This window comes from Saccopteryx leptura, chromosome 5, assembly GCF_036850995.1.
Source record: "Saccopteryx leptura isolate mSacLep1 chromosome 5, mSacLep1_pri_phased_curated, whole genome shotgun sequence".
NCBI lineage: Eukaryota > Metazoa > Chordata > Mammalia > Chiroptera > Emballonuridae > Saccopteryx > Saccopteryx leptura.
Window position 1 is genome coordinate 50,840,337 of NC_089507.1, and position 16,218 is coordinate 50,856,554.

Here is a 16,218-nt window from a genome sequence, read left to right on the forward strand (position 1 = left end):
AGAAAATGTATGAACTATTTTAATGGTTATATTTTTCTTCCAAAAGTAAGATTTCTTGATGAATGGATTTCCTGCTTAACTTTTGGATAGAACACAAGACTTGTGAAATTGATAATTATATACTTAATTATACTCTAATATTTTGGCAAATTAATAATATATAGTGAAATATGCTCAGATTCATGTTAGAATAAGGTAGAATTTGATGTGCAAATCAATACCATAATATTATAAGTATATTTTTGTCCAAAAGAACCAAATATTTTCAGTTACCAATGTCCATGGCTTTAATTCATATGTATATGCTGGTAGCTATCAAATCAATAGCTTGTCCAAACTTCAGATTCATGTAGCTATCTGCCTACTATTCATCACATTTGAATAATGATATACTTCTCATCATTCAAATGTAACATGCGTGTGATAGAGATTCATAGGTGCCTATCTCATGGATCTGGGTTTTCTCCCTTTAATAATAAAATCTTTGATTTTTGGTTGGACACATGGCCACCTCAAAAACAGAATAATGTTCCATGTCCATAGGAATCTCCATCTGAATAAGTTCTGACCAATGAAATCTCTATTCTAAAGTCTAGAATCCTAATGTGCAAGTCATGGCTAGGATACAATATGGAACTCAGACAACCATACTGAACCATGATTTGGAGGATATACATTTGTGCTGGGGGGACAACATGACAGCAGGAGCCAACATTTTTAACTACTTTGTGAACCTGCCTATCAGCCCTCACCTGCCTGCCTTCAGACTTGCTTTACATTAAACTGAAATAAAATTACATTTCATACACTATAGCCAGTTTACCCTGCGTTTCATGCTATTTGTAGCTAAATTTAATTCAATTACAATACGCAGAACAGGTTAGTTGCAATCAAGGTAAATAGGTGTTTTATGTAATTACTTTGAGAAAAGAGGACATCAAGAAAATATTTACTAATTCTCTTGCAATTTTTGTATATGAGAAAGATGATAAAAATTTTTACTTAATATTTTCAAGCAGCATAAACTTGAGATACAAGTAATATATTTAATACTAATAAATCAAGATATCAAGTTTCCATTGAAGATCTCATCATAACAGGTCTACAACTTGAAACAAATAATTTCCATTTCTCAGTAGATAAAGATTTGGGTTTTAGTATGAGACATCTTGGTCTTAGTCCTGGCTCTGCCTCTGACTAGCTAGGTGGCTCTGAGCAAGTCACCCTCTACAAGTCTACATTTCCCCACCTACAAATGGGTATAATAAAGATCTAACTATAGGGTTCTTCCAAAAGTTAAATGAAATAACACTTAGTAATAATAACCAGTTGGTTCAGTGGTAGAGTGTTGGCCCAGGGTGTGGATATCCTGGATTCAATCCCCAGTCAGAGCACACAGGAGAAGCAACCATCTGCTTCCCCACCTTTCCCCCTCTCCCTTTGTTCTCTCTCTCTTCCCCTCCCACAGCCATGTCTTGATTGGTTCTAGTGAGTCAGCCCCAGACATTGATGATGGCTCCCTGGAGCCTCTGCCTTGTCACTAAAATAGCTTTGTTGCTGAGCAACAGTGCTAGTTGGGCAGACATGCAAATAGGGGGCTTGCCAGGTGTATCCCAGTCAGGGAGCATGCAGGAGTCTGTCTCTCTGCCTCTCCTCCTAACACTTGAAAGGAAGAAAGAAAGAAAGAAAGAAAGAAAGAAGAAAGAAAGAAGAAGGAAGGAAGGAAGGAAGGAGGGAGAGAAGGGAGGGAGGAAGGAAGGAAGGAAGGAGAGAGAGAGAGAGAGAGAGAGAGAGAGAGAGAGAGAAAGAGAGAAAGAGAGAAAGAGAGAAAGAAAGAAAGAGGCCCTGGCCGATTGGCTCAGTGGTAGAGCGTCGGCCTGGCGTACAGAGGTCCCGGGTTCAATTCCCAGCCAGTGCACACAGGGGAGGCGACCATCTGCTTCTCTGACCCTCCCCCTCTCCTTCCTCTCTGTCTCTCTCTTCCCCTCCCGCAGCGAGGCTCCATTGGAGCAGAGATGGCCCGGGTGCTGGGGATGGCTCCTTGGCCTCTGCCCCAGGCGCTATAGTGGCTCTGGTCGCTACGGAGCAACGCCCCCTGGTGGGCATGCTGGGTGGATCCTGGTCGGGCGCATGCGGGAGTCTGTTTGACTGTCTATCCCCGTTTCCAACTTCAGAAAAATAGAAAGATAGGAAGGAAGGAAGGAAGGAAGGAAGGAAGGAAGGAAGGAAGGAAGGAAGGAAGGAAGGAAGGAAGGAAGGGAGGGAGGGAGGGAGGGAGGGAGGGAGGGAGGGAGGGAGGGAGGGGAGGGAGGGAGGAATGGAGGGAGGGAGGGAGGGAGGGAGGGAGGGAGGGAGGGTGGAAGAGAGAGAAAGAAAGAGAAAAGGACTGATCAGGAAGTGGAGCAGTGGATAGAGCATCAGCCTGGGATGCTGAGGACCCAGGTTCAAAACCCCAATATCGTTCACTTGAGCGCAGGCTCACCAGATTGAGCACAGTGTCACTGGCTTGAGCTTGGGATCATAGACATGACCCCATGGTCACTGGCTTTAGCCCAAGATGTCTGGCTTGAGCAAGGAGTCGCTCCCTCTGCTGGAGCCTCCAGGTCAGGACACATGTGAGAAAGCAGTCAATGATGCTGCAACAAAGATTTGATGCTTCTCATCTCTCTTCTTTCCTGTCTGTTCCTGTCTGCTCCTCTCTCTCTCTCTCTCTCTCTCTCTCTCTCTCTCTTTCTCTCTCTCACTTAAAAAAAAAGAAAAAACACTTAAAGAGCAATTGACATCCTGCCAGATACATTAGTAAATGCTCAACAAATGTTGGCTTTGTCATTCTTCCTCCTTCTTAATGAGAAATTAATTTGTTCTTAAAGTGGGATAAAAAAATCTCTCAAGTTGCTCTGTGTTCTGAGGGGATAAGAAGATAGCAGATGAGGCTTGAAGCCTCAGTTTCACTTTACGCCTAGCAATGCGGCTTCATACAACAGGGCTTTGCATTAGGACTTATGTGCAAAAGGAATTCAACTATTAAAGAAAATGTGGAAAACTATACTCATCTTTGGACATATCTGTCTCTAAAAATCTATAAGTCAGGCCAGTGGTCAGCCATGAGGTATAGAGTTTATTGCAAGGATTTAGAACTCTATTTATAAAGCTCAGCTCTAGCTTTGCTATTGAATACAGTAATACCTGTCCAAGTGCTTAATTATGGCTTGAATGCATTGTATAGGTTGAAAAATTGGTTTATAATATTTTGGACTTATAATTTATAATCTTTGGTATTCTCTTGATTAAGAAAATTGAGACACTGAAATTAAGTTAGTTGTCTGAAGGACAAGGAAAATTCGCTCTCCTTATTAAAGGGAGCACTTGTGATTCCAAGGGTCATGGTGTGATGGAGGCAGCAGAGAATACTAGAAAGTACAGAACTGGAGTTAGGGCACATATGTTCAAACTTCAGCTCCATAAGTTGTTTACTCAAAGATATGAAGGTCTCAGTCTTTTTAATCTTTGATTTTTCTATCTGTAAAATATGATAATATTAACATTGTCTTTTCACAAGATTGTTGATAGGTACCAAAGGGAAAATATATATATATATATATATATATATATATATGAATTATGTAAAAAGAAGATATACAAATGATATATAAATATATATCTGAATATAGATATATATATTTCCAGATGTACCCTCTCTGAATTTTACTAAATGTGATACTACAAGCTTTTAATTTTCAGTAACTAATTTTTAAAAAGTCATATATTTCTATATAAATTCAAATGGTAATAGTAATAACAATAATATTTTCTGTGTCATGTAGACACCTGTGTTAATTTAACTTTACTAATTGACACAACATTGGGTTCAGTATACAGGTGAACCGAGAGGACAGATTTTATCTCTAATATTGATAGGCTCACCCATTCCCGTGACTACATGCAAACACTATCCTTGAGTGTTGTATCCCTTGCTACATAAAACACAGACAGCAATACTTCCTGCCTATCAGAAAATAATCCATTGAATAATAACATTGTTCCTCATAAATTTAACTTTTATGTCTTTAAACACCCAAGACAGTTAAATCAGCATAGCAGTAGAACCACCTAAGTATATAAAGGAGACATGATGAAAATGGTATAGCATAGCAATAAAAGCATAGGTTTGGAGCGAGATATACCTGGCTTAATTCCCAGTTCTGCCATTTATTGCCTCTGGGCAAGTAAAGTTGCTGGTGAGCCTCAGTTTCCTCATACGTAAAATGAGTATAATAATATAACCATACATTGTTAAAAAGATTAAATGCGCATGATGTTTTAGAAAAATAGTTGGAACATAGTACACGTGAAACAAATGATAACAGTTATTTTCTTCTGTGCTGACTCATAATTTAAACGAAGTGTAACATTTTTCCATATCTGCTTTTACATATTCAAAAAAGAAAAAAGATATCATCTGACAACGTCAGATGAAAGGTTAAAAGATAGAATTTAATGATGACTTTATGGTACTTTGAATTCCCTAAAGCTTAGTTCTATCACCTCAGAATTACTATTCTAAATATCTCAGAAATTGCCCAACTCTGCAGGAGATGTATGTACCTAGGAGAAGATTGGGCTTGCAGGTTCTGGCATGACTTGGTGTCTCTCCAGCCCATTTTTCTTTCTCAACCTCTTAAAACTTTCCTAATCTTTAATCCACTCATTTCTAACCTATTAAATTATACTTGAAACTATGAGAGCATTCTTCACAATTCTCATTCACCATCTTCAGTGAGAATACTTCCAAAGGTGTGTGCTTTGAGTTTTTAGTACAGTTTTTCTAAATTCTAACCCTGACAAAGTCAAGAAATGCAGCCAGAGTACCCATTTCACCACCTAACATCTTAGAAGACCTGTTCCACAACTGCCTAACTCACCCCATTCCCAAGCACTAAAGCCATCAGACATTGTTAAACTTATAAAACTCTGTGCTGATATTGAAGCATATGATGTTTCTTCTTCTCTTAAATGTTTGTATTTATTTCCTCTTTAGGCGAAGCAATGACCTATCTTTGTAGAAAAGCAGACAGGAAAGAGTGACAAAGGTCTATTTCACGGTTATAGTTATTATAGCCTGATGAATTCCTTGCATGAAATGATGCATTATGATGAACTTGATTTTCACACAATAGAAAATGTGCTAATCACTTTTATAAAATAGTGATGATGTAATTGAATTGCTATACTCTCAGTCACTGATCACCCTTGAGATAAGGTGGAAAAGTTAGGTCATGTTTTTACTCATTTAAATACAAAGACAGTTTTAAAGAAATTAAATAAGAGCGGTTATTAATTCTTTAAACTGTTTTTTAAAAATATATCAATGAAAGTAAAATTATACCACCACCCTTCCACCCTTCCTTCTTAAGCACATATGTGCATTATCTCATATTAATCTGCATATGATCTGTTTCTTTCCCTATACATTGCATAGGCATACATACGTATTTTCTCCAGGTATGGAGATGCATGTGAGCTGCATGTTTTCCATTTCTCTGTTGGACTGCAAACTTTCCAAAGACTCTTTTTTAGGTCCCCACACATGATAAACAGTGTGATATAGTAGAAAAGCATAGAATTTAGATCCAGAAAAGCAAAGGTCACATTCTAAATTCATCACTTAACAGACCTTGGACAATCAGAGCTGCTTTTATTTCATCTTTTAAAACATTGATCACAGTAACTTGTTTTCAAAGTTCTGTCAAAATTAAATGATATACCATTTTACAAAATGTACAATACATAACAAGTGCTCCGTCGATAGTTTGCTCCTATGTGGAACTGAGTACTCAGAACTTGCTGAAGGTCATTACATGGACCTACTTAGCAGAAGGAGAAGTGAGGTCCAGTGTTAAGCAGTTGGAGCATGATCATATAACATCCTTGAGCCTAATTCTCAAGGTGGTCCTTCAGCATCATTATCTATCTAATGTCAAGATTTTCCCTGTAAACAAACAGATTTTTCATTTGAGTAAGACCACCCTCTCTGTTTGACACAAACAACCCAAATAATGTCATTATCCTCCCTTCAGTTTCCCATATCTTCTTAAATTATCTTCTTTTTAATCATCACTACATTGCATAAATGAGTATTCTTTTCCCTTAGAGGGAAAGGTGACTAGGGAGAGAGCACCTCCCATTAAGATATAATTGTACCAATTTAAATAAAACAAAGTTCTACCTCTTTAAAATAGGACTTATTTCATTTCTGCTTTAATTTCTTTACATTTTACCAGTTCCTGACTTTTTTTATTGCTTTACAACTGTATCAGTTCTTTTCACACTTTAGAACTAATAAGAATTACCTTTTGTAACTTCTAAAAAATAAAATACATTTTCCATGTCTCAACCAGAGATTTATTAGAATTTATGGAATGAAAACTGAAATTTTCTATTTGTAATAAGTATTCAGTGAATCTAATGCAGGAGGACCATTAGCATACACTAAGAGATAGTCATATGCTACTGAGTAAAAATTAGAGTTGTCCATGATGTTTAATTTAAATATTAGTCATTTTACTTTCATCTATTTAAATGTGTGTAGATATTCATGTCTAGAAATTTGGTTTACTTATCTTTAATTCTTATCAGTGGTTGCTGGTAAATACAGTTAATATACATCTCCATCATCAAAATAAACACAAGGGTGGGCAAAAGTAGGTTTACAGTTGTTCATATAGAAAATAATACAATAATTAATAAATAATAATGCAAGAACAAAGTCTGCTTTGCATACTCACAATTGTAAACCTACTTCAGTCCACTCCTATATATAATAAATAGATTCTTCTCTCCCCAAATCTCTTCCCTATAAACTTATTCTTAATAAAGTTTTTTTAACCTTCTGCTATGGGTATGTGTTAATAAAATTCACATGTTGATCTCTTCATGCTCAAAGAAGAGTATAAAATAAGAGTTTTGCGGAAATAGCAACAGAAGAATGTTTACATGGTCTAAGTTTCTTCTTACCCTTAAATTCTAAAATAGTGGTTCTCATTTAGCAGAGATGGAGTCAGGGGTGAGGAAGATGTTATCAGAAACTTGGCTAAAGGGGAATATGCCACTTAATAAAACTTTCCACCTGTATCTTATATGACTTCCCAGTTGTGAACTAATAATGTCCTTAAAAAGAAACAGCCTACATATATCCTAGTATTTCAGTCATATCTCTTTCATCCAAGAATTGTTGCTGGTACACTTGCTCCAGCAAATGTACATAGTAAATTTAATTCCTTTTCATTTTAGTTCATTCCCTTAACATCTCCAAAAGTCAACTTAAATATGATATGCTCCACTTTTTATACAACTTTTAGGTAATGAAGTTATTTTTGTTTGTTTTTAATATTTTCCCTTGAAATATATTTAATTTTATCTGCTCTGAAGCAGGACTAAAAACAGGTATATCTTTTCTTCAAATTAGAAACTATGCATAGGAATATTCACTCCAGCACTCCTACCTTATAGCTCCTCTTCAGAAATTCCAGATTTATTCAGATCTAGCATAGAAAAAAACCTAAAATCTATTTAATATTTTGAGTTTGGTAGAGATTATAATTTTAAATAAAAGCACTTTTTTTCTATGGTAGTTTTCTTAAAGGTAATGTAGTCAAAAAGGGTAGGACACAAGAGCATCATGGATTATAGAGAAGTATTTATACTTGCAAAGGCAAGGAGTCTGGATAAATCTGACTCAATTTGTAATGTCTTTAGCTTTTAGTTTCTTCATTAACATGTATGGAAGAGTATTAAACATCTCATAACAAATATGTACAACTTTCTATCAATGACAGAGCCTGGGTGTTCTTCCCCATTAAAATTCCATTAGAAGTTTTACATTTTTCAAACTGTTGTCTTCTCAAAGTAGAAATTATTTTCAATTAAAAATATGCCAATACATCAATTAGAAAAAATAAAATTTTTATATAGAGATAAAATGATTTTTAGAGGACAAACTTGTACACTGAAACCTGGATACTGTTTAGTTTCTAACTTTGAAAGAAAACAACCTCAAAATAATTATGATATCTATTAAAAAACTTGATTGTGACCAGATGCATTATTAGATTTATTTTTAAAACCCAGCTACAATAGCTACAATAGTATAGTAATATTATCTTCTTAAATTATTTCTCTTTCAAAATATTTATAATTTTTAAATTTTAAATTACAGAAATAAATGTAATTTGGATCTGCATAATTTCAGATTTTTTATATCATGTATACCATTGAAAATAACAGTCTTTTCTGAACAAGACAAAATCAAAGCTAAGAACATGTTCTATTCTTCTTGAAACAAGCAAATAAACAGAAAGACTAAAAGACAGTTGTCAAACACTATGTACCTTTATCTACTGTTCTAGAAGTATATAAAACTACATTTTGGGATGGAACATAAAAGAACAGGAAATACTAGTATAGAAAGAATAGAAATCTATTTCTCTACATAATTTCATGTTAAATATCAAAAGTATTTTTCTACATTAAACAAATGACAAATCAGAGATCTACACATTAGTTGGTGTGGTTTACATCATTTTAAACTATAAGTTCACTTAAGACAAAACAAAAGGGTAGGGAGAACTCACGGATGCATTGCTGACCAGCAGGGAAGAGTCCTGTGGAGACAGAGGTCTGCAATCAAGTGTGTGCATCCAGGCTCTATCAGCAACTTCCTGGGCTGGTGAAGAAAGCAGTCACTAGAACCAGTCTGACAGGTCTTGGCTAGTGTGATGGATACTGTTTGTGTTACTAGTAGGACAAAGCTGAATTTTATAGGGAACTGGAGAACATAAATAACTTATAAGTACTTTCTAGGAGTGGAAACTTAAAAATTGTTGTCTTAAGACTAACTTAAAAGTGTGACTGTAAACCAGAATATTTATAAAAGTCATACGTTTAAATTTAGAAAGAAACTTTACAACCATCTTTCTTAGCCTCTTTATGTTTCCAGTGAAGAAACTAAGGTTTAATTAAGTTGAATGACTTGGTCAAAATCACATAGTTTATAAACCACCAAACCAAGACGAACGCTCATATTTTTTTAACTGATCTGACATGCCTTCCACTCTACCATGCATATAATGAAAGTTTTCTTTTGCTATTGACTATAACCAACCATTGAAAATATAGTAGATATTAGAAAAGCATTAATATCTTAAACTTATATGGCACTGACCTTCTAGAAAAGTCAAGTAGTTTACAAATATTAACCCCTATTCAGACTATATATTTCTTTCATTATGCTGGAAAACAGACATATTAGCCAAAACTGAATTATTACTCTTATTTCCGAAAAGTTAATAATGTATTTTCAAAGTAGGTTCACACCTGTGTAAGCAAAACTCTGTATATTTGTGTCAGGTATACTCTTTACATTGCCTGCCCTAATCCTCATACACTAGGTTAGGTGTTTCTCCTCTGTGATCTCGTGGTATCATAACACTTATACTGTACTGAAATTTTTTGTTTATTTGTATCTCAACTCCACTAGACTGTGGATTCTTAAAAGATAGTAACCTTATTCCTATGGCTCTGAAGAAAATGTGTAGAAAGGAGGGAGGGTAGGAAAGTGTAAAGGGGTATATGTGACCAGTCCTAAAAATCACCATAAAGAAATCAAATAGATACTGTTTAATGTTACATTCATTGAGCCAATGGCTCATCTGAACAGATCGAGAATTTGGGATCCACAGTGAAGTGTGGACTTAAGCTGCCAGGAGTTGAATCACTCTCTAGCAGTAACCCCTCCAAAAAAAACCCTCTATGTTGGAGCACACTGTACTCAGGACTAGAAAGAGCATCCCAGCTACCCTTTGTTTCTGACCAATAGATTACTTAATGCTGTAGAATAACATTATATTTACTTGAAGTTATTTAATAGATCATACTAGTTTTCTGTCTACTCACTTGAAAGAACAATTTAGCCAAAAATAAAAAGGCTACAATAATGAGGTAAAAATTTATGTGTTATAAGATTAAACTATACTTATTATTACAGCCTTTGAAAAGTGAAACCCTCACTAATGAAATGTTAATACTGGTTTAATAATACAATATTCTTTTTACACTCATATTTGATGAAAATATTGATTATACTCTTGCTTGCAAAGAAAAGCAGGTTCTTTCTCAATGTAACTTTGGGCCAAGACTTGTCAGACTCATTTTATCAGAATCTTATGACATTTTTTTCAACCAAAATCCAGATTCCAAACTCAAATAAATCTTTTTTATATGATACTATGGCTTTGTATATTTAGGATCATGTGTACGTAAAGATAATTTTTAAACCCTGTGAATATAAGCTAGAATTTCTAGAAAACCAGAAATCAGAGATTAAGGTTATATAAATAGAAGATAAGTGGATATCAGCCTAAAGATATCAAAAGATTGGCCCTGGCTGGTTGGTTCAGTGGTGGAGCGTCGGCCTGGCGTGCGGGGGAGCCGGGTTCGATTCCCGGTCAGGGCACACAGGAAAAGCGCCCATTTGCTTCTCCACACCCCCTCCCCTCCTTCCTCTCTGTCTCTCTCTTCCCCTCCTGCAGCGAGGCTCCATTGGAGCAAGGATGGCCCGGGCGCTGGGGATGGCTCCTTGGCCTCTGCCCCAGGCGCTGGAGTGGCTCTGGTCGCGGCAGAGCGACGCCCCGGAGGAGCAGAGCATCGCCCCCTGGTGGGCAGAGCGTCGCCCCTGGTGGGCGTGCCAGGTGGATCCCGGTCGGGCGTTTCCAGCTTCGGAAAAATACAAAGAAAAAGAAAAAAAAAAAAAGAAAAAAAAAAGATATCAAAAGATAATCCTAAAAATATTCTTCCTATATTAATGTCTTTCATTCAGACTACCCAAAGAGCATAATCAGTGTGTTATCAAGTTTCATGATATTACTTATACTTTAGTAGACATTTGAAGAATGACAGGGAAAGAAGAAGGAATAAAACATTAGACTCTAAATGTATTTAGGCTTTGTTTTTTTTGTTGTTGTTTTTTTGACAATTATTTTTAGAATTGTAGCTACAAAAGCAAAATCAATCATTTATAAATTAATTGATCTTTCAGAGAAAAATAAACCTCTTAAAGCAAAAATTTATCTTTCATTCAAATATTTTCTGTGTTGCTATTTTTCTAAAATCATAAATGTTTATTCTTCAATTCTTTTGCTCTAAACTATTGTGTGAATAAAATGTATTCACAGATTTATCTTCCTTTCTGTGTCTGAGATCAGGGCAGTCTGTCTTCCCTATGTCCTTCTGTGCAATGCAAAAGTAGAGTCAGAAGGAATACATTTATGGTCTTGAAACTCACAGCAGATATATTACATTGCATAACTAGTAAAATAACAACATGACCACAGGAATTTTTACTACCAGCCAACAAACTATTCTGTAGTCCTTCCTATACATATCAGTGTCATAACAATGAGGCATGTAATAATGTCTGTGGGCATGAATATGATATGCTAAAGAAGTATAGTGCCAGTATGGCTAGTCATGGATGATTTTTGTCATTAAGTATCCCCTAGCTTGAACCAAGTTCTTTTTTTTGCCTGATAATGCATGAATGCATATGCATGGTAATCGGCTTAATTTGTGGAGCACTTGATGTTATTATACCTAGGTTATGTTTGTATTACTAGAGCAATCCTTTTATTGGTTAATTTATTGAGTCATAGAATACAAATTGACCAATGTCATTAAACTAGTGAATGAGATGGTTACAAGATAAACACAGGTACTCTTATTTGCGGATTCATTTCCTCCTATCATGTATTGTTTTGAAGGGCCCCATGCACCTTAATTTGTTTAAGCTGAGGAAACAAAGAGCATCAATAAAATTAAGGTTTTTTTTTTGAGAGAGAGAGAATCATCAACTCATTGATACACTTAGTTGTGTATTGATTGCTTCTCATATATGACTTGACCTGGGATCAAACTAGTGACTTGGGCTCAAGCCAGAAATCTCAGGGTCAATCTAGTAACCCCAGGGCTCAAACCACTTACCCTGTGTTTCAGCCGGTGATCCCATGCTTGAGCTGGCAACCTCGGGTTTCCAACCAACAACCTCAGCATTCCAGGTCAACTCTCTGTCCACTGTGCTACCACTGGTCAGACTCAGTACAATTAATTAATCTTTGTTTCTATCTCAGCAAAAAGAGATAATGTAAAAGTGCTGCTGAAGAATAAGATATTATTCTTTTGTCACTCATTTTCTTTTTTGTGTCGTATTTTCTTAGCCAAAATGATGGTCTGCATGTTCTGAGCATTGATGGGAAATTCTGTTAAGTTTTACAATATGTAATGACACCTAGAGTAAAATCTAGAGAAAAAAGTTTTACAATTAACAAACAATAATAATGTTAAAACAATATTTTTATTTTGAATGTAGAATTTATTGGAATGTAGAATACAGACTGGTTAATATTGTTGAACTAGTGAGTGAATGAAGATAACATTTCTGGGTCTATTTTATTTTTAAAAGTTTTTTTGCAATTAGTCTTTGAAAATCATTTTTAAGATTAATCAATTCATGTTGACGGATTAATTTACAGTCCTCTGAACAGAGTCTTTCTGGGATATGAAGTAAATTTATTTATCTATACTATTTCTTTATAAATAGACTCCCCAAAAATATACAACAAATTGATGATATAGATTGAATTCAAGAAAAACTACAAATGCTTGCCTGACCAGGCAGTGGCGCAGTGGATAGAGCGTCGGACTGGGATGCCGAGGACCCAGGTTCAAGACCCCAAGGTCACCAGTTTGAGCGCGGGCTCATCTGGTTCAAGCAAAAGCTCATCAGCTTGGACCCAAGGTCTCTGGCTCGAGCAAAGGGTTACTCCGTCAGCTGAAGGCCCACGGTCAAGGCACATATGAGAAAGCAATCAATGAACAACTAAGGTGTCACAACGAAAAACTGATGATTGATGCTTCTCATCTCTCTCTGTTCCTGTCTGTCTGTCCCTATCTATCCCTCTCTCTGGCTCTCTATCTGTAAAAAAAAAAGAAAGAAAGAAAGAAAAACTACAAATGCAAAAATGTTCTACATAATGTTTATTGATCAAGTTGCAATTTGGCTTTGAACTTTCTGGCAGTAAGGATAACAAAGGAAACAAAGAAAATCTTTCATTATTGAAAGGAAAGAAACACATCAAGAGAAAATTTTTCTTGCCACTAAGTCGATGAAGAAATTTCTTATATACAGTTACTCCAAGCAATGCATTGAGTAGTATCAGCAATATTTTTATCAAAAACTAGAAAGAGTTTTATATAACTTTCTTATAAGAAGTGTAAAGAAGCCTAAGAACAGAGTGGAGGGATTGAACAAAAGAGAAAAAAAGAAACACTCATGGGCACAGACAACAGTGTGTGATTGCCAGGAAGGGCATAGGGGGAATTAGAAGAGGCTGTGGGGGAGGTAAATGGTGATGGACAAAGACTCGGCTTGGGGTGATGAACATATAATACAGTGTACAGATGATGTGTTGTAGAATGGTGAACCTAAAAGTTGTATAATTTTGTTAATCAGTGTCACCTCAATAAATTCAATAAAAAAGAAAAGAAGCCTAAAAACATAACTTTGAAGTTGAAGTTGGTGACAATTTTTATAGAAGATGTATATATTTATGTGATTATGAAAGTATACTTCCACTGATCTAGCTTTTTCCAAAGACAGAACACAAAGTACCATGTTCCCTAAATGAACTTTCTTAAATATCTCTTCTCTCAGAAGACCTTTATAAGAACAGAATTAGGAGATAGTCTGAGTTCATATTCTTAACAAAGTCCTAGAGAGTTAGCATTACACATATGTTGCTGATTGAGGGAAGATCAATTTACTTTCTTAAACCAAAGGGGCAGTTGACAGAACAATACTTTATCAAAACTGAGGAGCTGGATGAAATTTTACATTAAAATAAAATAAAATACCATGAGATTATGATTTTAGATTAGTGCATCTTGACTCTTTAATAGATCCAGTGTGGTTTGTTTTTATGTTTTCATGGCCTGGTTACTTGTGGAATGTATAGCAACAGGAATGAATATAAGTGCAGAGTAGTTTTATTTGCTTCCAATTAAGGCTCCCAACCATGATATGCTAAATCTACTTTCCATATTCCTTAATGAAATCATGGCACATGGCATTATTTTCTACTAATTTGAATTATTGAGTTATTAGAACTTTGATCTAGTTTAAAACTTCAGCTGTGCATCTGGTATAAAAAAGATCGCCTTCTTTTCTCCTCCATGCAGGCTTAAGCTGTGATGCTGGCTGCTGGGAATAAAGAAGTTAGAAGGAGGTCTGGCTCCTTCCTCTCACTGCTTAGCTCTTCTACTTTTGGAATCAGAGAGGAAATGTTAAAATAGTAGAAATCTTGCCTAATTAGCTATGTAAGTGTGTGTAAGTATCCCAAGTAGTTCTCTGGTTCGGTCCAATTTTGTTTACTGCTAACAATTCTGCTAGTGAGAGCTCTGTGCTGGTGATGTGCTTGCTTTTCTTTGGATGGTGTTCAGCTTTACCCTAGCCCCTCGATCACTGAGAACTCCCTCAGGGAAAGCAATCATGCCTACTTTGGGTTCTGACACCAATTCTGCTTCTAACTCTGTCTCCAGCTGGAGCCTTCCCTCCCTTAGCAGCCAGCCTGCCCCTTTCCTTTGCTCTGTGCTACTTTGCGTTTAGCCATGGTAACCACTGAGATCATCTCTGAACCATCTAGCTCAGAACACCAGGATGGGGCAGAGGGGGATATTTCCTCTCGAGAAGAAACTCTACAGCCCCTTCTTACCCTGTTACTGTGAACTAACCCAGCAAACCCGTCTTCTTCAAAACTCTGAAAACTAGAAGCGAGCAGCTATCTTTGGTCCACAGGTGACAAATGCTTAACTTCTCCAAGGAGACCCTTACCACACAGCTGTGCCAGAGCAGCTCCAGATGCGCCTATGCGTTCAGTAGCTTCCATCCATCCAGCTGAGGAAGGAGAGGCCAGTGTCCCTTCTTGCACGCACACACGCACACACCCCTACACAGGACTCCTCCAATGGGCTTTCATCATTTGGCTTCAGGAAGAGAAAAGAATAATATCTTCATTTCCCTTCGAAAGAGGAATGCGTAATCTTTTCATGTAATACTATGCTCTCTAGTAGTTACTTGAAATACTCTTCTCCCTAGTTTTTTCTGTGTGCATGCTGGGAGCTGGGTGACAGTTTCTGTTCAGAGAGCAAGTTATTTCACCTTGCAGTGTTCTTACCCTTGGTAGGAGGTAGTATCTCTCGTTTTTAGAATTTCTTTGGAGTTTCTCATAAGAAGAGGGTAACAACTCTTCTTTCAACTTCAAGCAATAGAAAAAGTCCTATTCAACATCCTAAAATCTTGTTTGTAAGTGTATCTAGTTCTGTCTCCAAATTTCTACTAGATTTTATACTTATTGAGGTATGTTGTTATGTTTCATCAATTCAATTGATTGCTGTATGTAGTTATTATTAACCTAAAATTATTTGACTCCTCCACCTCATCTCCAAATACTATATATCACTCCACTGCACCACATGGGTCTTCTGTTTGGGCTTAAACCCCTGATTTCAGTTCTGCCACATGGCCTTTATACTTGCTGTTTCTCCATCCTAAAATTCTCTTCCCATTGATTTCCCCAGCACTTACATGACTTAACTTAGGTTACACACTGGGACATGTCCAAGCTGGGATTTAAGCTCAATCAGTCTAGTTCTACTTTAGAGGTTGGGTTGTTAGCTACTACAATTTAATGTACATTTTTAATTTCTACATTGGTGGTTTTCCAGACTTAAAGCATTTTTGATGTCATTAAACTCAGACCTAAAAGACCACCTATTTTGAATCTATATTGCTAACCAAAAGAATATATTTACATTATTTAAATTGCCAGAGGGTATGCATTCACTAGTCAACATCTAGTCAAAGGTACAAAGTCTAGGTGAGTTTCTATTTTAAATTAATTTACCTGTACTTTTATGTTACACCTTATTCTTTAAAAAGAGAGAGAAAAGATGGCATATTTAACAATATTAATAATTTCATAGATGATTGTATAAAGAATATTTTTTAATACAAGAAGTATCCAAATTAAATGAGGTTAAGTGGTGCTAAATTAATTGAACTTGAACTACAAAGTCTAGCAATGGTCATAGCAAGTTGTGTTTGGCACATAT

General features: G+C 36.0%; 1 protein-coding gene across 1 annotated transcript in view; it reads right to left on the reverse strand.

Moving 5' to 3' along the window:
* LOC136405422 (transmembrane protease serine 11E-like) overlaps positions 1-8,673 on the reverse strand; it is a 46,008-nt gene extending 37,335 nt beyond the window's left edge. The window contains exon 1 of the mRNA XM_066384817.1: positions 8,631-8,673. Within this exon, the coding sequence (XP_066240914.1) occupies positions 8,631-8,638 (8 nt within the window). The 5' untranslated portion in view covers positions 8,639-8,673. The remainder of the gene's footprint in view (positions 1-8,630) is intronic.
* Between the last annotated feature and the right edge of the window lie 7,545 nt (positions 8,674-16,218).